At 43.1% G+C, this 22841-nt stretch overlaps 1 protein-coding gene across 1 annotated transcript in view; it reads right to left on the reverse strand.

The window, feature by feature from the left end:
* Positions 1-1619: 1619 nt before the first annotated feature.
* The window catches only part of atoh8 (atonal bHLH transcription factor 8), a 30151-nt gene continuing 8929 nt past the window's right edge, over positions 1620-22841 (reverse strand). The window contains exon 4 of the mRNA XM_061685701.1: positions 1620-2199. Within this exon, the coding sequence (XP_061541685.1) occupies positions 2173-2199 (27 nt within the window). The 3' untranslated portion in view covers positions 1620-2172. The remainder of the gene's footprint in view (positions 2200-22841) is intronic.

Below are 22841 nucleotides of genomic sequence, written 5' to 3' on the forward strand. Positions count from 1 at the left end.
AGCTCCTGTGGCAGGCCGTGCTTCCTCAGAAGACATAGGAAGTACATCCTCTGCTCGGCCTTTTTGAGGATGCAGTTGATGTTGGTGTCCCGTTTCAGGTCCTGATAAACGAATTCCCTGGAACTTGGTTTCGACAGTTTCCACAACGTGAGGGGCAGCTGTAGCGAAGGCTGTTTCCTGAAGTCCACGATCATCTCTAGAGTCTTTAGCATGTTCAACTCCAGGTTGTGTTGACTGCACCGAAGCTCCAGCCACTCCACGTCCTGGGTGCCATTATCGGGGGTCCTTAGCTAAACCGATGCACATACCGGAACTATATACCTACTGGGGGCGTGCCTTTAGCGTCCTCTGTCACGCACACCCTTTAACGTCCGCATGCTGTCCTCAGTCACGTCCGCCTTCCTCTGTATAAGCAGCGTGTCGGCAGGAAATGCTCCCAGTCGGTCAAGCGGAGCTCTCATCGAAGTCACACAACAACGTTTTCAGATTTTGGAACGCGGCGCATTATAAGGCGCCCCGTCCATTTTGGAGAAAATGGAAGACTTTTAAGTGCGCCTTATGGTCGTGAAAATACGGGAAAAATAAATATACGAAAAACAAAACTAAAAATCACAACATATTGCACAGGCCCGGTGTTAATGTGAAGCTGTTGTAAATGTATAAACACGAGACAGTATGTCAACATGAGACTATATAAACATGACTCTGTCAAAAGCGGTCTTAAAGTGCATTAGATCAACTTAGCAGCATTTAACATGGTAATGGCAGAAGGATATAAACTGTTTCTTAATCTGTTTGTTTTAGTCTGTATGGACCGGAAACATCTGCCTGAGGAGGCGTTCAAATAGTTTGTGTCCAGGGTGTGATGGATCCTGGAGAATCTTGACATTCTCAAGGCAACAGGAACTGTGCAGATCTTCAAGTTAAGGGAGAGGGCAGCCGACTATCTGCTGGGCGACCTGTACGACACTGTGGAGCTCTCTTTCCTTTGTGCTACTGTGCAGATGGTGAACCAGACAAAGACAGTAGGCCAGGATGCTCTCCACTGTGCAGCGGGAGAAGTACACCAGCAGTTTCTTACGGATGTTCTTCCTGAGAACCCTCAGGAAGAAGAATGTCTTTTGGGCCTTCTTCACTCAGCTCAGCAGTGTGTGTTCTCCAGGTCAGGTCCTCCCTGATGTTGACTCCCAGGAAGTCCGAGACCCTCTCCGCATTTGACATCGTCTTCGCCGTTCCACTCTTTGTCCTCCCTTCGTGACACTTGTAAGAAGCATGTTAAGATGTATACAGTTGCTTATTCGCGACCATGGAGGCAGTGATCATTGACTTACAATACGTCAACACCAGACGCAAAGAGAACTTTCACCTCCACAGCTTCGCAGGTGGGGGTCGTAATAAAATAGCGTGCACCAAGCAGCTGTTGAATATGGATGCGCTGGTCATGCCAGACTGGATTTTCTATCCCCCCCCCCCCCCCCAATATCCTGAACAATGACTGTTACAGCCGTGATGAGTCAATGTTCAGTGATTTCCTTAACAAAATAATGATGTTTTGTAACATTTGAGAGCTCTGGAATACTAATGGGCAATAATTCCCATTGAAACAAACAACTGTTTTGTTTTATTTTTTTATTATTTGCTTTGCAGTCGAGTTAATATAGTGTAAAATACTGCCTTTTGTTGTGAGGCTAGATTCCAATTGAAAAATTCATCCTTTTAATTTACATGAGGAACGAGGATGTTTTCTTTAAGTAGTGCATAACAAAGGGGAAAATGAAACATCATCTATGAAATATTTGTTTTCTGTTATGTTAATGTTTATATACAAGTAGAAAACAATGTTGACGCTGCTAGCTTAAGTACAGTAATTGATGTTGTGATGTTGGGACAAAGCTTTCCACAGAAAAAAAGTATTTTATATCGTCATCATCACCAGCTACCAGAACATACAATCAAAATATAAAAACAGAAAAATATTACACATAACTGAAAACAATGTTGTCAGATCTCTTTTCTCGAGAACTGTTGTGACTTAAATAAAAATTCTTTGAAAATATTCAGCTCATGCATGATTAAAACTGCCAGTTGATACTGCAGATGGCTCTGTTCACATACAGCAGTAATCAAACTGTGCCTTACAGTCTGCATGAAGGAGAGAAGCTTCTTATGTCTTCAAACGTCCTCTGGCAACCTTCCAACCTGTCGGGATAAAAATCACAGAAATAAATGGAAACATGGGAACAAATGACCCACACTCATTTCGACACACAACGCAATAAGCGCCGACAAAGTGTTTTGAGATCATTCTTTCTGGTATATTTATGGTTCAAACTATGAATATAGGTCATTATAATCACTTTTAGGGGAGTGGAATTACTCAGGGAAATTGGCTACGCGCAGTCAAGCTCAATCCCTATCCCTTGTGAATGGCGGAGATCCACTGTACTTGCGCAACTCGTAAGGCAGGCGCGTCAAACTCATTTTCGTCACGGATCACACCGTCGTTACGGGTTTTCCTCAAAGGGCCTTATGATCGGTCCCCTTCGCAAATTCTTAGATTTTGGCATAGTTTCCCCACTTTGTTTAAGCGAATCAAACAAATGTAAATATCAGACAAATATAACCCAAGTGAACTTCAAATTCTGTTTTTAAATGGGGATATTTATTCAGGAAAAAAAAACTATTAAAAGTTACCTGGCGCTGTGGGGGAAAGGTAATTACCCCCTTGTTAAATCATGATATAATTGTGGCTAATCACAAGTTTTGGTTATTTTTCACCGATCACACCCAAGCCTGACTACCTCAAGACCTGTTCAATCAAGAAACCACTTCAACAGAATCTGTCCCGACAAAATCAGGTCGGACAAAAGATGTAAATAAGCTCCTACAAAATGACACCATCCAAAGAAATTCCAGAACAGTTGAAAAAGAAAGTAATTGACATCCATCAGTCTGGAAAGCGTTACTAAAGCTTTAGGATTCCAGCGAACCTGAGGGAGAGCCATTATCCTCACATGGAGAAAACATGGAACAGTGGTGAACCTTCCAGAAGATTAGCCCAAGAAAACAACAATGACTCATCCAGGAGGCCACAAAGGAACTCAGGGCAACTGAAGAACTGCAGGCCTCGTGACACAACAATCAGGAAGAGACTGTGCAAAAATGGCATTCATGGTACAGTGACAAGGCGAAAGCCACCGCTGACCAAAAAGAACATAAAGACGCATCTTACTTTTGCAAAAAAAAAACATCTGAATGATTTCTGAAAGACTTTTGGGGTAATATTGTATGGACTGACGAGATGAAAATTGAGCTTTTTGGGAGGTCTGTGTCTTGTTACATCTGGCGTAAATGTAGCACAGCATTTCTGAAAAAGAACATCATGCAAACAGTCAATCATGGTGCTAGTGTGATTATCTTCGGCTGCTTCTCCCCTTCAGAGCCTGGACAACATGCTGTGATTGATGGAATCACGAATTCTGCTCTTTAACAGAAAATCCTGAAGGAGAATGTTGTGTGAACGCACTTCGGTTTGGCAGCAGGATAACGATTCAAAACAAACCAGCAAGTCAACTTCTGAATGGCTTAAAAATACAAAATTAAGGTTTTGGAGTGGCCTCATCAAAGTCCAGACTTGAATCCGATTAAAAAGGCCGTTCACGCTCGAAAACACTCCATTTTTGCTGAATTCAAACAATTATACAAGCAAGAGTGGGCCAGAATATTTCCACAGAGATGTGAAAGACTCATTGCCAGGTAAGGGGCCTTTGCTTATTTATTTTTTTCCCTCTTAATAAATGAAATCACCATTTAAAAATAACATTTTAAGTTTACTTGGGTTATATTTGCCCATTTACATGTGTTTAATGATCTTAAAACAAAGTGGGGAAACTATGCAAAAATAGAATTTGAGAAGGGGGCCAATACTTTTTCACAGCACTGTAAGTAAATGTTAATTCCTCCTGTAGGCGTCACCTTATCGTGGTGGAGGGGTTGATGTTTCCCAATGATCCTAGAAGCTAAGTTGTCTAGGGGCATAAAGCCCTAGACAACTTAACTTGGGTGACCCTGTCCATGGGTGACCCTGTCAGGGGTCACCCATGGCAAACAGGTCCTAGGTGAGTGTCCAGACTGAGTGTCCAGACAAAGCACAGCTCAAAGAACCCCTAGGAAGAAAACAACTTTCGAAACACGTTTTCCCTTGCCCGGACACGGGTCACCGGGGCCCCCCTCTGGAGCCAGGACAGTAGACGGGGCTCACTGGCGAGCAACTGGTGGCTGTGCCTGTACCTATGGGGGCCGGCTGGGCACAGCCCGAAAAGGCAACGTGGATTACCCTTCCCACGGGCTCACCACCTGTGGGAAGGGCCAAGGTGGTCAGGTGCTGTGTGAGCTGGGCGGCAGTCTTGGCGGCTACAGAAGCTGGCTTTCGGGATGTGGAAATGCACCTCTCTGGCAGGGAAAGAGTCTGAGCTGGTTGGGTGTGTGAGGTCGAGCATTTCCGACTGGATATAGTCAGGCTGACCTCAACACACAACTTGGGCTCTGGTACCAGTCTTCTCGAGAGGGATTGGACTCTCTTCCACTCTGGAGTTTCCCACAGTGAGAGGGGCCGAGCAGGTGTAGATATACTGATTGCCCCCCAACTCAGTGCCTGTATGTATGTTGGGGTTCACCCCAGTCGACGAAAGGATAGCTTTCCTCAGCCTTCGGGTGGGGAGACGGTCCTGAATGTTGTTTTTGCCTCTGCACCAAACAGCAGCTCAGAGTGCCCACCCTTTTTTGAGTTCTTAGAGGGTTTTCTGGAGAGTGCTCCTGCTGGGGACTCCCTCGTTCTACTGGAGAACTTCAACGCTCACGTGGGCAATGACAGTGAGACTTGGAAGGATGTGATTGGGAAGAAGGTTGGATCATAAGACTTGCGGGCGCATGTCTTTGACACTCAGGTGAAGAGAGGGGCGAAGCTTTCAACCGATCACCACCTGGTGGTGAGTTGGCTCCGATGGTGGGGAAGATGCTGGTCTGACATGGTAGACCCAAATGTATTGTGAGGGTCTGCTGGGAACGTCTGGCAGAGTCCCCTGTCAGAAGGTGCTTCAACTCCCACCTCCAGCAGAACTTCGCCCACGTTCCAGGAGAGGCGGGGGGCACTGAGACTGTGCGGATCATGCTCCGTGCCTCCATTGTTGAGGCGGCCGACCGGAGCTGTGGCCGTGAGGTTGTCGGTGCCTGTCGTGGCGGCAATCCCCGAACCCGTTCGTTGACACCAGTGGTAAGGGATGCTGTCAAGCTGAAGAATGAGTCCTCTCGGGCCTTTTTGGCATGTGGGACTCCGGAGCAGGTGATGGGTACTGGCTCGCCAAGCGGAAAGCTGCTTTGGTGGTCGCTGAAGCAAAAACCCGGGCATGGGAGGAATTCGGCAAGGCTATGGAAAACGGCAGACGGCGTAAGGAAATTCTGGTCTACCGTCCGACGTCTCAGGAGAGGGAAGCGGTGCACCATCAACACTGTGTATAGTGGGCAAGAGGCACTGCTGACCTCATTTTGGGACGTTGTGAGTTGGTGAGCCGAATCATTCAAAGACCTCCTCAATTCTACCGACACGCCTTCCATTGAGGAAGCAGAGTCTGGGGACTCTGAGGCAGGTTTCCCTATCTCTGGGGTTGAAGTCACCGAGGTGGTTAAAAAGCTCCTTGGTGGCAAGGCCCCAAGGGGTGGATGAGATCCGCCCAGAGTTTCTGAAGGCTCTGGATGTTGTAGGGCTGTACTGGTTGACATGCCTCTGCAACAACGCTTGGACATCGGGAATAGCGCCTCTGGATTGACAGACCAGGGTGGTGGTCCCCCTTTTTAAGAAGGGGGACCGTAGGCTGTGTTCCAACAATAGAGGGATCACACTCCTCAGCCTCCCTGATAAGGTCTATTCAGGGGTTCTGGAGAGGAGAGACCAGTAGGAAGTCAAATCTGAGATTCATGAGGAGCAGTGTGGTTTTTGTCCTGGACGTGGAACAGTGGACCACCTCGACACCCTTGGCAGGGTCATCGAGGGTGCACGGGAGTTCGCCCAACCAGTCTACATGGTCTATCGGACCCCCTGATACTGTTCGGTCCCTGTCACTGGTGTGAGAGTTTGGCCCGCATTGCCGGCAGCAAGTCAAATACAATTCCAGTGAGGGTTGGACTCTGCCAAGGCTGCCCTTTGCCACCTGGACCCCTCCCCGGTGAGGTGTTCCGGGCACATCGCTCCGGGAGGAGGCCCCATGGACGACTCCGGACACGCTGGAGAGACTACGTCTCGCGGCTGGCCTGGGAACGCCTTGGGATCTCCCCGTAAAAGCTGGACAAAGTGGCTGGGGTGAGGGAAGTATGGGCTTCCCTGCTTCAGCTTCTGCTCCCACAACCTGACTTTGGATAAGCAGATAAGAAGATGGATGGATCCATCCATCCATTTTCTGAGCCGCTTCTCCTCACTAGGGTCGCGGGCCTGCTGGAGCCTATCCCAGCTGGTTGCCAGCCAATCGCAGGGCACATACAAACAAACAACCATTTGCACTCACATTCACACCTACGGGCAATTTCGAGTTGTCAATCAACGTACCATGCATGTTTTTGGGATGTGGGAGGAAACCGGAGTGCCCGGAGGAAAGCCACGCAGGCGCGGGGAGAACACGCAAACTCCACACAGGCGGGGCCGGGGATTGAACCCCGCTCCTCAGAACTGTGAGGCAGACGCTCTCACCATTGTTTTGCTGAAATAAGCAGGGGCGTCCATGAAAAAGACGTTGCTTGGATGGCAGCATATGTTGCTCCAAAACCTGTATCTATCTTTCAGCATGAATGGTGCCTTCACAAATGTGCAAGTTAACCATGGCATGGGCACTCACACACCTCCATACCATCACAGATGTTGGATTTTGAACTGTGCTGATAACAATCCGGCTGGTCCTTTTCCTCTTTGGCCCAGAGGACCTGACTTTTTTCAGCATTCCTCAACTTTCCAAGTCTTTTGTTGCCCCTGTCCCAGCTTCTTTAAATTTGTTGCAGGCTTTAAATTCAATGTTTATTTGGAGAGGAAAAAAAAAAAAACAATCACTCCATCAGTTTCAACATTAAATATCCTCTTTGTCGTGTATTCAATTGAATATAGGTTAAAAAGGATTTGCAAATCCTTTTATTCTGTTTTATTTACATTTTACACAACATCCCAACTTAATTGGAATTGGGGTTTGTACATATTACAATTTAAAATTTTGGTACAGATTTTTAGCAAGAATCATAGAAGTAGATGCATACTATTTGCCTTCGCAGGCCACATAAAATGATGAGACCAGACCAGAGCTGGCCTCCAAGCCTTGAGTTTGACACCTGTGTTGTAATGTGACCAATGACCGAGTCCTTAAGATGCATATGGGCCATTTTCATATTATTTGATCAATAATAGTCAGGAGAAGAAAAAAATCTCATTTAGCAATTTTTTTATGCCACCTTAGTTTTTATATGAGTAAATGCTTGAAGTCCTGTTTTCACAAAGTTATTGATGATTGAAAACGTGAGGCATTCCTACTAAAGGTTATCCTTATTGACAGAGCAAATGGTGGGGGCCCACTAAAATACACTTCTCGCACAATGGTGAAGATATAAAAAGCTTCATAAAAATCGTGTGAGTTGCACAATTTACGTGTTGCTCTTCAAACGCTGCGAATACAAGTGCATAAACGATCCTAACTACTCATTAAAGGCATGACACTTTTTTCTTCCAATCCTAAACGTAATAGTGGTAAAGACGCAATAGTTCCGACAGTTTCACAAACACATACATATTCATTTGTATCTCAGAAAGAACGTGTATTTTGCGGTCTGCTTTTGTGGGAATGCAAAATGTCTGCCTTATCCTGGCACTTCAGCTCATGATGCGCTCTCCAGTGGCATTACCGTTGAAGACAGATTGAGGGACAGAGAAGAGTTAAAAAAAAAAGAGAACTTTGAAGACATTAAATGCATTTGTGTTAGCTTTCATGGAAAAGGCATATTAAGCAATTGGAGAAATTCCTATTGTAACGGTTTAGCTGTTGCAATGTTGTGTTTGCATGTTCCTATGTTGACCGTTAGCACCCTCCAGTGGTGAAATGTGTGGTGTACATCAGATTGTCTTGAGTTGACTGATGTCAGTGTTCAACGACATGTCCAAAGAGCAACACTAACTGGTGAACTCTTGGCCCACGTAAGGCTGTAAGTGACAATTTGTGACAAAACGCGAAATTCGCTGGAAGCTATAATGTGTTTACAAGTAAATCCATATGTTTTTGAGGATGCAAATGTTGCAAAAAACGTGTTAAAAACTAGTTATTTAAGACGTTCGCACTTGTTAGCATCTTATGCTAGCGGACCTGTGTTGTGCTAATTAGGCTAACGATGCTAGCGTACCTTTGTTGTACTATTCACTTGAATTCAGAATGCATGTTTTATAAGGAAATTCACGTTTTGTTGTTGTTCAATTTAGAGTCTCCCATTAATGCATGTTTTTGGGATGTGGGATAAAGGTTGGAAATCACTGCTCTCGTCAGGTCATGTATTCTAATCAGTCAGGTCAAACCAACATGACAGAAATAATGGGTGCTAACTTACTGTAATTAAATGACTTCACCCATACCGAAACTTTAGAGGATGATTTGACAGAACGGCAGCATGTTTACGCACAACCGTTAGTGCCCGCACTAGCTTCCTGGCTACGTAACGTTTTGTTAGCTGCTTGCGGGCCGTATCGTATTCAAAGTAAGGGAACATACCTCAAGCAAGCCTTAAACGAATGTCCTCTCCTGAGCACAGGTGACCACCAACACACGTTTTTTTGCCCATTTTGTTCTGATAATACAGTCGACGCGATCCACTCTTGTTGTCTTCGCCACGGTAACGAGTGTATCCGGTCGCATTTGAGTTGACAAGATAAAGCCCAATGATAGTAAAAAAACGGGATGCGGTGGTATCGGAATACAAGATTTTATTGCAGTAGTCTGACATAGTGCAATCATGAAAGAGCACATTTGTCTTGTAGTCTGATCCGGGCATTTGGTGTTGTCTGTCACACACCACCGACATGTTTTTTTTTTTTTTGTAATAAATCAGAATTATCTTTATTTGTCAAGTATTTCCAAAAAACACACAAGGAATTTGTCTCCGGTAGTTGGAGCCGCTCTAGTACGACAACAGACAGTCAATTGACAGAGAACACTTTTGAGACATAAAGACATTGCCAAAAAACAGTCACTGAGCAGTAAAGGGTTAATAGTTATCTGGTAATGCCGGTAAATTATTATTATTATTATTTTTTTTACATTTGTGCAAAAAGATGCAGAGTCCTCTTGCACTTAGAGCAGTTCGAAAGACTGCTATTGCAATAGTCCGGTGCAATGACCATTGTGCAAAGGGCGCCGCGGCTTCAATAACTTCATTGGCCGTCAGATATTTACAGTATTGCGTCAAAAGACACGCGACAAGGCTAAACATAATCTAGCTTTTGGATTAAAATATACTGTGCACGATGGCGATGTGGAGTAAATGTTTTTTTGCCTAGCCGATCAATGGGCGAATTATGTAACATTAAAGCCGATCAGCATAAAATGCTAAATATTGGCCAGGCCGATCAGATCGGTGTAAAGTCTATTTAGAAGTCATGCAGTCCCAAAAGCATCAACAGAGCTACATGTCTGATCCCAGTGTTCTGCCTATTCAAAATACTCTTCAAGGTCCTCTGCAAGCGTAGCAGCTTTCAAAGCGCGAGCCAAAACTGCACAAGCGCAGTTGGCCTATGCAGAAAAGGAAGCTGGAATTATGAGACAACAAGCTCAAATGCAGGCTCAGCTACACGCCTTAAAAGAAAAGAAAGAACCGGTGGCTTTGTCTTTATGTCTCCAAAGTGTTCTCTGTCAAATTGACTGTCTGTTGTCATGCTAGAGTGGCTCCAACTACCGGAGACTAATTCCTTGTGTGTTTTTGGGACATACTTGGCAAATAAAGATGATTCTGACTCTAAGCAAAAGGTTCAAGATTACATTGACCATCAGCTACTATTACAAGACAATCAAGAGCTGACACAGCCGCAAATAACCAACACAGACCCACTCTCCCCACTGTACCAAGGTGAAATCAAGTGCTGACCTACCATTGCCTTGCAATAATCCTGCAATCAAACAGGAAAACCCACAGCAAATTCAACAAGTACAAGTCTACAACTACACATCAACACCCCCAGCCTAATATAACCTATCAAGTTCCTGACCTACAGCATCATTACAGTTCATCATATGCTCATCCTCAGCAGATGTCTTCAGTAAGTTATGTATTTAAATACTTCATAAGACGTGAACTCGTGTCAGCTACTCTGACTCTAACCCACAAAATTATCGTAGCAGGAAATCCTCCGTTCTGAATACCACTAAAGACTTGACTTTGTCTCCTAAGGAAGAGCTGGATCTTCTTATAAAATGGCATGGCCCAAAATCAACCGAACAAGCAAAGAGAATTAGTGGAGCTCAAATAAATGATGTCCCTGCAGCACTCAAACTGATTTGGAAACGCTTGGAAGGAAGCGACGGAGCTCCTGAGATAATTGAACATACTCTTTTTTTAAAAGGTGGAAAACTTTCCCAAAATCACAGCGAGAGACTCAATGAATTAACCTCTTACTTGAACTACAATTAGCTAAAACAGAGGGTTATTTTCTGGGGCGAGCCTTTCTAAATACAGCTCGTGGTGTTAATCCCATAGTGGAGAAGCACCCTTATTCTTTGCAAGACAAATGGATTTCTCGGAATCCAGATACAAAGAGCAGTTTATTGTCACATTTTCTAGCTTTGTACCGGAACAAGCATGCATAAGAAATGATCCTAGCTTCTCCTTCTTGTCAGCAGCTCAGACTAAATTTGACAAACCTGTTAAAAGTAGTACTCGCCGTATGATTTCAGTAAAAAGAGTAGTAGTAGTAGCTCAAAGTATAGAGCCAGCAGATGACATGGAGGATCCTGAAAAACAATGTCCGCTGCATGAAAATGCCGCAGTTTCCATAGTAAGCCTGTAGAAAAGAGAAAACCATATCTGAAAGATAAAAACATATGCTTGAAATATTGTGCATCAACTAAGCACCAAGCCAAAAACTGTCAACTCAAAGTCACATGCAAAGAATGTGAGAGCGGCTTCTCTGCATCCAGGCCCACCCTCTCCAAACGACAATGCACCATCGGCAGAGGTGGAACGGCACGGCGAGGAACGCAAACTCACCACACCATCAATCTCTGCTACAACAATGTGCACTGAGGTATGTGGCAAACAACGTGGCCTACGGTCTTGTGCTAAAATGTGCTTGGCCAAAGCTTATCCAATGGGGCAGAGGGATAAAGCCATAAATGATCATGCAGTTCGGGATGAGCAGAGTAATCGGTCTCTTGTACACTCAAGACTTTTTTGATCACTTCAGTGTTAAAGGAAGCACAGAGGTGTATACCTTAAAGACATGTTCAGTTGTTTTAGAAGTGAGAGGAAGAACTTCATTATTGAGTCTATGGATGGTAACATAACAGTGCCACTGCCTCCAATGTTAGAAAGTGATATGATACCAGAGTCCGAGATGCCCTCACCGGAGATTGCGTAGTCCCGCCCTCATTTAAAGGCACTGTCTCACAAGATACATCCCATTGATCCAAATGCACAAGTTCTGCTGCTCTTCGGTACGGACATCCTGAGTTTGCACAAAGTGAGAGAGCAGCGCAATGGCCCCAACAATGCACCCTTTGCCCAGCGCTTCGACCTTGGCTGGGTCATCGTGGGTAACGTGTGTTTAAAACCAGTTTCAGTTACGACCGACAAAACTAACACGTTGATGAACGGTCATCCATCGTATCTCAGTCCATGCACCAATGTCCTGCAGATAAAAGAAAATGCAGTAAAGCAAATAAAGGACATTAAAGACTCCACAGACAGTTACCAAGCAATACAAACACAACCTTGGTGACGCAGTCTTTATCAAGAGTATGAATGATGAAAACCTCGCACCCTCACAGCAAAATGAACAGGTTCTCACTATAATGCAAAATTAAATGGTTTAGGATGAGACAAACAGCTGGGTTCCATCCCTTTTCCTTCATTACTCCCAGACAGCGCTTACCAAACAATAGAGAGCAGTCTTTAAAGAGACTGAATACACTCAAACGAAGTCTAGACAAAAAACCTGGTATGAAAGAACACTTTGTGCAGTTCATGCAAAAAAATCCTTGACAATCAGTAAGCAGAAGTTGCACCCCCTCTAAAGCATGAAGAGGAGTGTTGGTATCTCCCAATGTTTGGGGTGTACCATCCACGAAAACCTAATCAGATTCGCGTGGTTTTTGACTCAAGCGTCAAACATGAGGGTATGGTACTCCTCTGAAGCGGCCCAGATCTCAACGTCTTGCTCGGGGTACTCATAAAATTCCGCCGAGAGCCTATTACAATAACTGCTGATGTGGAACAAATGTTCTACTGTTTCACAGTTAGAGAAGATCATTGCAATTTTCTGCGTTTCCTTTGGTACAGGGACAATGACATTACAAAAGAAATTATAGAGTACCGCATAACAGTTCATGTGTTTGGAAATTGACCATCTCCCTCTGTTGCAATCTACGGGCTTCACAAAGTAGCTTAAGTTGGAGAAGAGGAATACGGCCAAGACGCAGTGCAGTTTGTTACCAGGAACTTTCATGTGCACAATGGTCCAAGCTCTCTTCTGACCAAACCAGAAGCAAATGAACCTCTACGAAAAACATAAAACATGTCAAATCTCCGCTTGCACAAAATTTCCTCAAACAGTGGCAAAGTCATGGAAGCCTTTCCAGTCAATTAATTCACAAAAGATATGAAAGCCTATTCAGAGAAGTTTAGGCATCAGCTGGAGTCTGGAATCAGATATTTCACTTTTCAAGTGTCTAAAGAGCAAAAACTGTTCACCAAATGAGGCGTATTATCCACTGTTAATAGTTTGTACGACCCCTTGGGTGTTGTCGCAGCCATAACTGTACAAGGAAAGGCACTCGTAAGGGAACTCACCTGTGAAACATGCGACTGGGACGACCCCCCCCTACCGGCAGTTAAAGAAAGATTATGGTCAGCGTAGAAAGATTCCATCCAAGAAGTAGAACAAATACACATCCACAGTCCTTACATTCCAATGTCTCTCTCTTCAACTCGACATATAAAGAGCTTTGTGTTTTCAGTGATGCTTCATCCACAGCGATAGCAGCAGTCGCTTACCTGCGAGTTATCAATGACAGTGGACAGTGCCTTACTGGATTTATCATGGGAAAGGCCAAATTAGTACCAAGGCCAGCTCACACAATCCCGCGGCTCGAGCTATGTGCCGCTGTCCTTGCATTAGAATTGGCAGACCTCATATGCCAAGAAATCGACCTTGAGTTCCACACTGTAAAGTACTATACAGACAGTAAGATTGTATTAGGTTACATCTACAACACCTCAAGAAGATTTTGTGTGTCAAACGAAATCTCTCCAATTGGAAAATCTTCTGTTCCCTCTCAGTGGAGTCATGTCCCTTCAGAAAACAACCCAGCAGACATTGCTCCTCGTGCAATAACAGCTAGTCTATTGCCACAAACTTACTGGTTCACAGGACCCCCATTCCTGACACAAGGACTGTCAAAAATGCCCAGCTGCAGCTGACAGCAACGAGTCTGAACTTATTGAACCAGAGCACGATCCAGAGATTCAACCAGAAGTCAACGTGTTCGCCACAAAAGTCAGCATCACACCTCTCAACCCACAACGATTCGAAGGATTCTCATCGTGGAAACATCTCATTTAAAGTATGTCACAATTGCTGGTGTTATGAGTTGTGACATACCTCGAATGAGATGTCCGAGTCCAGAGCGTCAGCGCAAAACACTACAAGGCCTCAAGCACAAGCTAAACTGGCCGTTGTCTCAAGTGTTCAGCGATATGCTTTCGGAGGGGACATTAAAACAATTGTGGAAAGGAGATCAAATCTCAAAGAAAAGCCCCTTGTGGATTTTGAACCCCTTTATTGACTCAGATGGACTGTTAAGGGCGGGAGGTCGAATGTCACTATCACTAGTTCATATGACTTCGTCATATGAACTATCTTTCATATGACGAAAGACACCCACTACTACTCCCAAAAAAACATCACGTGTCAACTCTGTTAGTGAGGCATTATCACTGAGCTGTTGCTCACCAAGGTCGCCACCTTACTGAAGGAGCGTTCCGATCTGCAGGTGTTTGGATAGTTGGAGCCAGAAAATTTGTCTCAAGTATTAGCTATCAGTGTGTCACTTGTCGCAAGCTTAGCGGTAGACCCTTGGAACAAAAGATGGCCAACCTACTTGAGGACCGACATAGAGAGCCCATTCACCCGAGTTGGTTTGGATGTTGTTGGGCCCTGGAGTGTAGTCACTCGTGAGACCAGGGGTGGTGCCACAGAAAACAAACGTTGGCCTGTTTTATTCAGTTCCTTCGGAACTTGTGCAGTTCACGTTGAATTTATTGAGTCAATGTCCACCTCATGCTTCATAAATGCGCTCAGAAGGTTTTTCGCCAGTAAGGCCTCTTTATACTCCTGCGCTCGCGTGGCCGACAACGCCCACACTGCATCACGTGACCGACGAATTGGTCCGCGCGGCCCCCCTGCGTAGCTTGACGCGCACGTGGCAAAAGTTGTTGCTGCGCCTCAAACGCCGCGGACATCATCTCTCGTGATTGGGCCGTTTTAGTCACATGCTGTGATGACGTACTCAGCGTTCCCCTTGGTTCAACATACCATCTACGCCGCTGCCTTCTCGATCGAATTTGCAGCATCATTAAACGCATCGTTTGGTCATCTAGGTCCATTTGTTCGAGCAGACTCTGTTCCACTGTTGCCATTGTTGTTGCTTTGTTCCTTGTTACTGAAAGAAAAGTTAAAAGCGGCTACCGGAAATGGCCCCAAAAATGCAGAGGAAACTCCACCCTGTGGTGTCCTAGCCAACACCAGCCGTAGCGACACGCCCGACTTGGAGGTGAACTGCAGTACATTTTCAAAACTCCGCGCGTGGGTTGCGCTCAAGTATGAAGGCAAACTACGTGCGAGACAGCCGCAGTGACGTCACCGCGCGAGTTTAAAGAAGCCTTTAGAGGGCCTTCCAAAGTTTTCGGGTCAGATCATGGCACCAATTTTATCGGGGCATGCAGTGTTAAAGTTTTAACAGACAATTCTGACATTTAAAATTACCTCGACAATGAAGGCTGCACATGGACATTTAACACGCCACACTCATCACACACAGGTGGCTCTTGGGAAAGAATGATAGGCACGGCACGCCACATTCTAGATGGAATGTTATTGCAGTCAGGTCCTACACGTCACACACGTGAAGTTCTCACAACGCTAATGGCTGAAGTTATGGCGATCATCAATGCTCGGCATGCTCATGTCCAGATTCACCCACTGTGTTGACACCCTCTATGCTTCTAACGCAAAAAGCAACGTCTATTGTCAGCTCCAGAAGGAACATTTGACATAAAGGATATGTACAAAAAGCAATGGCAACACATTCGAAGTCTCACAGACAGATTTGGGTTCAACAGATTCAAGAAGGTGATGTTGTCTTGTTAAAAGATGACCAAGCTAAACGTAATATATGGCTGATTGGGCTCATTAATAAAAGCAACCTGAGCGAAGACAAGAAGATCAGAAAGGTAGAGGTGAAAGTTGTCAAGCAGGGTATTCCACATTTCTACTTGCGTCCTGTCACTCAGCTTGTTCTCCTGCTTCCTCGAAATATTCACAAAGGACTGGTTTGTAATGAATAGTGGTATAAAAGTTTTCATACCAGGCGGGGAGTGTAATGGTTTAGTTGTTGTAATGTTGTGTTTGCATTTTATTATGTTGACCGTTAGCACCCTCCAGTGGTGAAATGTGTGGTGTACATCAGATTGTCTTGAGTTGACTGATGTCAGTGTTCAACGACATGTCCAAAGAGCAACACTACCTGGTGAACTCTTGGTCCACGTAAGGCTGTAAGTGACAATTTGTGATAAAACGCGGAATTCTCTGGAAGCTAAAATGTGTTTACAAGTAAATCCATATGTTTTTGAGGATGCAAATGTTGCTAGAAATGTGTTAAAAACTAGTTATTGAAGACGTTCGCACTTGTTAGCATCCGATGCTAGCGGACCTGTGTTGTGCTAATTAGGCTAACTATGTTAGCGTACCTTTATTGTACTATTTACTTGAATTCAGAATGCATGTTTTATAAGGAAATTCATGTTTAAACAATGCACTTTATAGTGTGATGATTTGTACTTTATTTCTTTACATCTTGACATGGATGTATGCTAGGGTAGCTAGAAAACAATGTTAGGCAGAAATTTTGATCACTTCTAATGTTGTACTGTATTTCTCGCTTTTACAATTGGTACAAAAAGAAAAGAAAATTAAGGGATTCTTAAATGGACTCTCAAGGCCATAACAAACATCTCGTCTGTTAACTGCCTGTCGCGCTGGATAAAGCAGTCAAACATCTAGTGAGGCCAGAACATCTATATATCCAACAATGTAATTAGCATTTTCAGAAAACATGTTGCAAATCATAAAACTTCATTTCTACACATAAGGGTAAAGACATTTCGGCATAAAAAGTTTGAGAAATATTACTTTAAAGTTTTTTTTCCAGAGTAACAATTATGACCTTTTGATGGATAACAACTGACAATAATTAAAATAACTGTACTCATAACAGTCAAATTAATTCTTTCCAAAAGGAAATTCATTGGGTCATGCCTTTACTGTTACTGATCAAATTTGATGAAAATGACCCATATACAGGTCAACTAAAAACACACAATAGTTGTTTTCACCAAGAACCATTGCGCCTTGAAGTTTGAAAAAGCTTGAGGGAACTTGTGAGGCAGCAGAGCATGTACAGGTTTGACATTTGACCAAAAGCCACTTTGCCCATCTTTCAGTGGATACCATTAAAAATGAGTAGGGATCATTATTAAATGAAGAATGAAAAGCCTTTCATTCTTGAAGAGACTGTGGCATCCTCTAGTGGTCTGACAAACGTCTGTGGTCCAGTGCTAAATCCAATGCAGTCCTACATGTATGTATTTTGATTTTGTATTGCGTGTAAATAAAAAATCTTAAATTGAATATGGAGGGTGAAAAAAAACAAGTTGAGACAGCTGTCAATCATTGACTGTGTCATACAATGTCAGAACTAAATTGCACAAGCCCTAAAGTAGGAAAATATAAGTGTCATTTTTCCAAGTTAACCAATAACAGGAAAGACATATCCTATTGAATTACATTTTGAAAATCAATAAATTTCACTGATTAGTTTGTTTTTCTCATAAAAGTTAAATACATTTGCATTGTACTGCCATGAAATTTGTGTATTTACCTCTTGATTGTCTTTACTACTCTGACCTAAAATTTTAAATCATCAACTTTGAAAACAGTACTTAAAGCATGGCTGTTTCCGCATAGAAAACATACATATAAAATCAAGGCGGCATGACAAAAATTGTTAAATTAGAAAAAAAAAAATTATTCATCCAATTATATGAAAATACCCCAGAGGGATAAAAAAAAGAATTAACTGGCCATTAAAAAACACACACACATAATTGACCTCGGGGGTGCTATGGAAATGATGTTGCTTTTTATTCAATGAAAATAACCACACACTACATACAGTCCTTAGTATATACTGTAAACTGTTCTAATTCCTCGTGTCAATGATTGCGTGAAATCAAAAAAGAAACAAACGTGTTTTTCCTGCTCGCCGTGTCCGTAGACTTCGAGTCTCTGAGAACATTTGAAAAAACATTTAATTCTTGCCAGACACTCACTCAACTCCTCATCACACGCGCACACGCACACACCTCTTCCTCCTCTTTCCACCAGCTGCTGCTGTCTGACAAACTGATGATGACTGTGTTTTTCCTCTCCTTGTTTCAAAGTATGCTGGAGCAGATGGCTCGGAGAGGCAGAGTGGGGGAATGTGTTGGAAAGGCTGCTGGGGAATGTGCCAAGTGTGTGTGTGTGGTTTCAGTTCGCGTGCCTTTTCACTGCCCTCTGCCCTTCATGGCGCCAGCTCCACTTCCCTTCCACTCTAAACATCTGGTGTCTGGGACTTTGAGAACGCACATACATGTGCTCACTCTCTCACACACACACTCATTGGCATGCACGCCGATAGACAGCCCTCAGAGTTTTCGTCTTGCGTAAAATATGAAGCTTGATGCTAGAGTTGTACTATTTGATAGATTATTGTAATTTTGTGACCGATATGGGTTGATTTTCACATAATTTGATCTATAGTGGTAAAGGCATGGCCCACTGAATTTCCTTATGACAATCAATCAATTTCACTATGAGTATTTGAATTAACGACAGTCGTTATCCATCAGAAAGCGTTGCTACAAAAAAAAAAAAAAAAAACATTCTAAAGTAATATTTTTCAAACTTGTAATGCAAAAAAAAATGTATTCACTGTTAGGTGTCTGAAATTAAGTTTCATGATTTGGAGTGTTTTCTGATGATGCTAAGTACATATGTGGAGACAGGCTTTTTCTCGCTTTGCTTCATATGCCGTTCCCATGAAAACGAACATAAATGCCTCTTAGTGTCTTCAGACTTCCTTTTTTGTTTCTTTTGCAAAACGGTCCTTCTTTGTCACTCAAGCTGTGTTTTCTGTTCACGCCACTGGAGAGAGCCTCATTATGTTGTTGCAATACACCAGAGGGATCTGTGAGCTGAAGTGCCTGGATGAAACAGTCATTTTGCATTCACACAATCGCAGACAGCAAAATAAAGGGTATTTCGGAGATATGAATGAATTAAGATTTTTTTTGAAAGTGTCGGAACTATTGCATGTCTTTACCGTTATTACGAATGTATAAAGACAAGCGTATAATGAGTTTAAGTAGTAGTTAGGATCATTTATGCACTTGTATCTGCAGTGTTTGAAGGGCAACACACACACACACACACACACGTATATTTAGGGTTATATATATATATATATATATATATATATATATATATATATATATATACATACACCGTAGCGGCTGAAATAAGTATTTAACATGTCACCATTTTTCTCACTAAATATACTTCCAAAGGTGCTATTGACCTGAACATTTCACCAGATGTTGAGAACAACCCAAGTAATCCACACATACAAAGAAAGTACAACAAATAAGATCGGAAAATAAGTTTTGTAAAAATGTGGAATGACACAGGGAAAACGTATTGAACACGTGAAGGGAGGTGCAAAAACGCATGGAAACCCAAGAAAACCCCTCAAGTCTATCAATAATCAAACAGCAACCCAGCGCCTTGTTAGTGCAAATGAATATCAGCTGGTTCAATCCTACTTGATGGCCTTCAAAAAGGTCTCATTGCCAAGGTGTGAGTCAGGACACATCTCATGATGGGTAAGAGCAGAGAGCTGTTTCAAGACCATTGCAAACAAATTGTTTGCGAAACATAACGATGGCATTGGTTACAGGCACATATCTTAGCTTCTGGACGGTTGGGGCCATAATACGCAAGCGGAAACCCAATCATACCACCATAAATTTGCCTCGAGCTCGTGCTCCTCGCAAGATTCCTGACACGAGTGCAAAGAATAATCAGAAGTTCTTCAAGAGCCAAAGACCACCTGTTGAGAGCTTCAAAAAGATCTGGAATTAGCAGGTACTGTTCTCACAAGGAAAACGGTGAGTCATGTACTCCGCCGCCACGGCCTGCATTCACATTCACCACGCGAGACCCCATTGCTGTAAATAAAGCATGGCAAAGGTCGTTTAAAGTTTGCTGACCAAGATTTCGACAAGCCAGTTAAATACTGGGAGAATATAGTCTGGTCGGATGAGAGCAAAATTGAACTGTTTGGATGCCATCATGCACACCACGTTTGGAGGAGAAATTGCACTCCACATCACCCTAAAAACAGCATTCTAACAGTGAGGTTCGGAGGTAGGAACATGATGGTGTGGGGCTGCTCATAACAAATGGTACTGGTAAACCACATGATTGAAGGAAGGAAGAATGGGAAAATGTACTGAGACATTCTTGACAAAAATCTGCTGCCATCTACGAGGATGAGGAAAATGAAATGAGGGTGGACATTTGAGCAGGATAATGATCCAAAAGCCAATCGTCTGACTTGAATCTAATCGGAAATCTATGGCAAGAACTGAAACTCGAGGTCCCTCAAAGAAGCCCACGGAACCTTCAAGATTTGAAGACTGCTTGTGTGGAGGAATGGGCCAAAAAAAATCACACCAGCGCAATGCATGCGACTAGTTTCTCCATCTTGAAGCAGTCATTGCACAAAGTATTACATAAATACCAGTTGGTGTGTTCAATACTTTTCCCCTGTGTCATTTCACCTTATTCCACACTTAATTTCTGAGCTTATTGGTTCTACTTTCTTTGTATATAGGAACTACTTGGGGCGGCACGGTGGACGACTGGTTTGAGCGTCTGCCTCACAGTTCTGAGGACCGGGGTTCAATCCCCGACCCCGCCTGTGTGGAGTTTGCATGTTCTCCCCGTGCCTGCGTGGCTTTTCTCCGGGCACTCCGGTTTCCTCCCACATCCCAAAAACATCCGTGGTAGGTTAATTGAAAACTCAAAATTGCCCTTAGATGTGAATGTGAGTGTGAATGGTTGTTTGTTTGTATGTGCCCTGCGATTGGCTGGCAACCAGGTCAGGGTGTACCCCGCCTCCTGCCCAAAGATAGGTGGGATAGGCTCCAGCACGGCCACGACCCTTGTGAGGAAATGGATGGATGGATGGATGGGTGAATTACTTGGGTTGTTCCCAACATCTGGTGAAATTTTCTGGTGAAAGCACCATTGGAAATATAGTTAATGAGAAAAATGGTGACGTGTCAAATACGTATTTGTACGTATTTCATCCGCTGTATATGTATGATTCCCAAGACTTTTGGGAAAATCTGCCGAGATGAAAGTTGAGCTTTTTGGAAGGTGTGTGTCTCGTCGCATCTGGCATAAACGTCGCACAGCATTTCAGAAAAAGAGCATCACAGTAACAGTCAAACATGGTGGTGGTCGTGCGATGGTCAAAAATAACCCCAAGAGCACAGTGATGACTCATCCAGGAGGTCAAAAAGGAACACAGGAAAACACGGAAAGAACGGCAGGCCTCCCTCGCCTCAGTTAAAGGTCCCATATTTGGACTATTTTAGACCTTGATCGACTTTCTATGAAAGTGTACATTTCATTTGAAAAAACACGTTTTTGTCGTAGGAGGAAACGCCCCTCGAGCATCGACTTCTGTTTGACCCAGGTTTGTATCTGTGTTGTCCATATTTGGCTAAGACCGCTGTGGAAAAGACCCACTTGTGAGACCACAAGTGTTGGTTATGTTAACAGCGCTGGCTCGGGAGCGGAGAGGTAGGCGGAGATCTTCGCTCGTGATGTAGATCAGCTGGAGAAATTCAAATGACCTGATTTGAAGCCTCTCAGCAGAAGAAAAAAAAAGTCTCGAACTCCTGAATGCGTGGACGATTTTAATTAATATTTCACGTTTACTGAGGCACCATAGAGCCAATATTACATCCCAAATACTAGAAAAAGCTGGTTTGGTCAAATATGGCACCTTTAACGTCAGTGTTCATGACTCAACCCTAAGGAAGAGACTGGGCAAAAATGGTTTTGGTTTGATTTCTGTGTCTTCGCACACAGGTACGCAGTGACAGATGTTTGAATTGTGTCGGTACAGTTTCGTCGTTCTTCACGACAGCCACTTTGTCCTCATGTTGTGTCTTTGCCACGACATCCAACGTTTCTCGATACTCTGCCAACTTTTTAGCACATGTAAGGAGATCGGACTATTTATAAAATATCTGATATTAACTGATTGCGGTTAGACAGAAAGTCAAAGGAACGAAAATGAACAAAGGTCAGTTTAGTAGACCTACAATTTAACTATTTTAAAAAGCCTCAATTTCATGTTGAAGAATGATGACGAAAACTGCTGTGATAGTCCATCATTTGTTTTGTTGCACTGTATGAGATATGATAATCATTACACAGTGCTGTCACTGCATTAGACCAAGACATTGATATTGCAGTGGTAGTAAAACGCATAATTGGATAAATATTTTAGAAATTAGTGCTCATTTATACCCTGATAGTACAATTTGAATTGTTTTAAACGTAGGGGTTTTTAGAGGCTCTACTCAGCTGAAGTAGCTTTGCTGGAGTAGAGCTATTCTGGGAATTTGATTGGAGCTGAGCTGGCTACATTTTTCGTGTTGGGTAGGTTCAGTGGAGTTCATCTACACTGAATGTTGAATAGCTTGCAGCTTAAGCTAACCAAATTTTCCAAGTAGCTTGCCCAACACTGCTTGTTTGACAGTTAAGACTATTTAAATGTTACTTAAAATATTAAATGTACAGTTAACCCATTATTGGGCTTTTGCCCTATTTTATAACTTCAATTCAAGTGGAAATGGATGCTACAAATGGTGAAATTTGTCTTAGTGAAAAGAGTGGTTGAAAAAGTATAATATTTGTGTAGTATTCATAAAGAAACGATAATATTAAGTCTAGCAATGTATTACAATCATTTATGGAGATACACATTTTTGTTTCATATTCTGAGTGCCCCACCCATGTTTAATACAAGTTTTATGATGAAAAGTTGACCCCTTGATATATATATATATATATATATATATATATATATATATATATATATATATATATATATATATATATAAAATCATAAAACCTCATAATTTTATGTGGCCCACGT

The sequence above is a fragment of the Phycodurus eques genome, chromosome 9 (genome assembly GCF_024500275.1).
Source record: "Phycodurus eques isolate BA_2022a chromosome 9, UOR_Pequ_1.1, whole genome shotgun sequence".
NCBI classification, from domain to species: domain Eukaryota; kingdom Metazoa; phylum Chordata; class Actinopteri; order Syngnathiformes; family Syngnathidae; genus Phycodurus; species Phycodurus eques.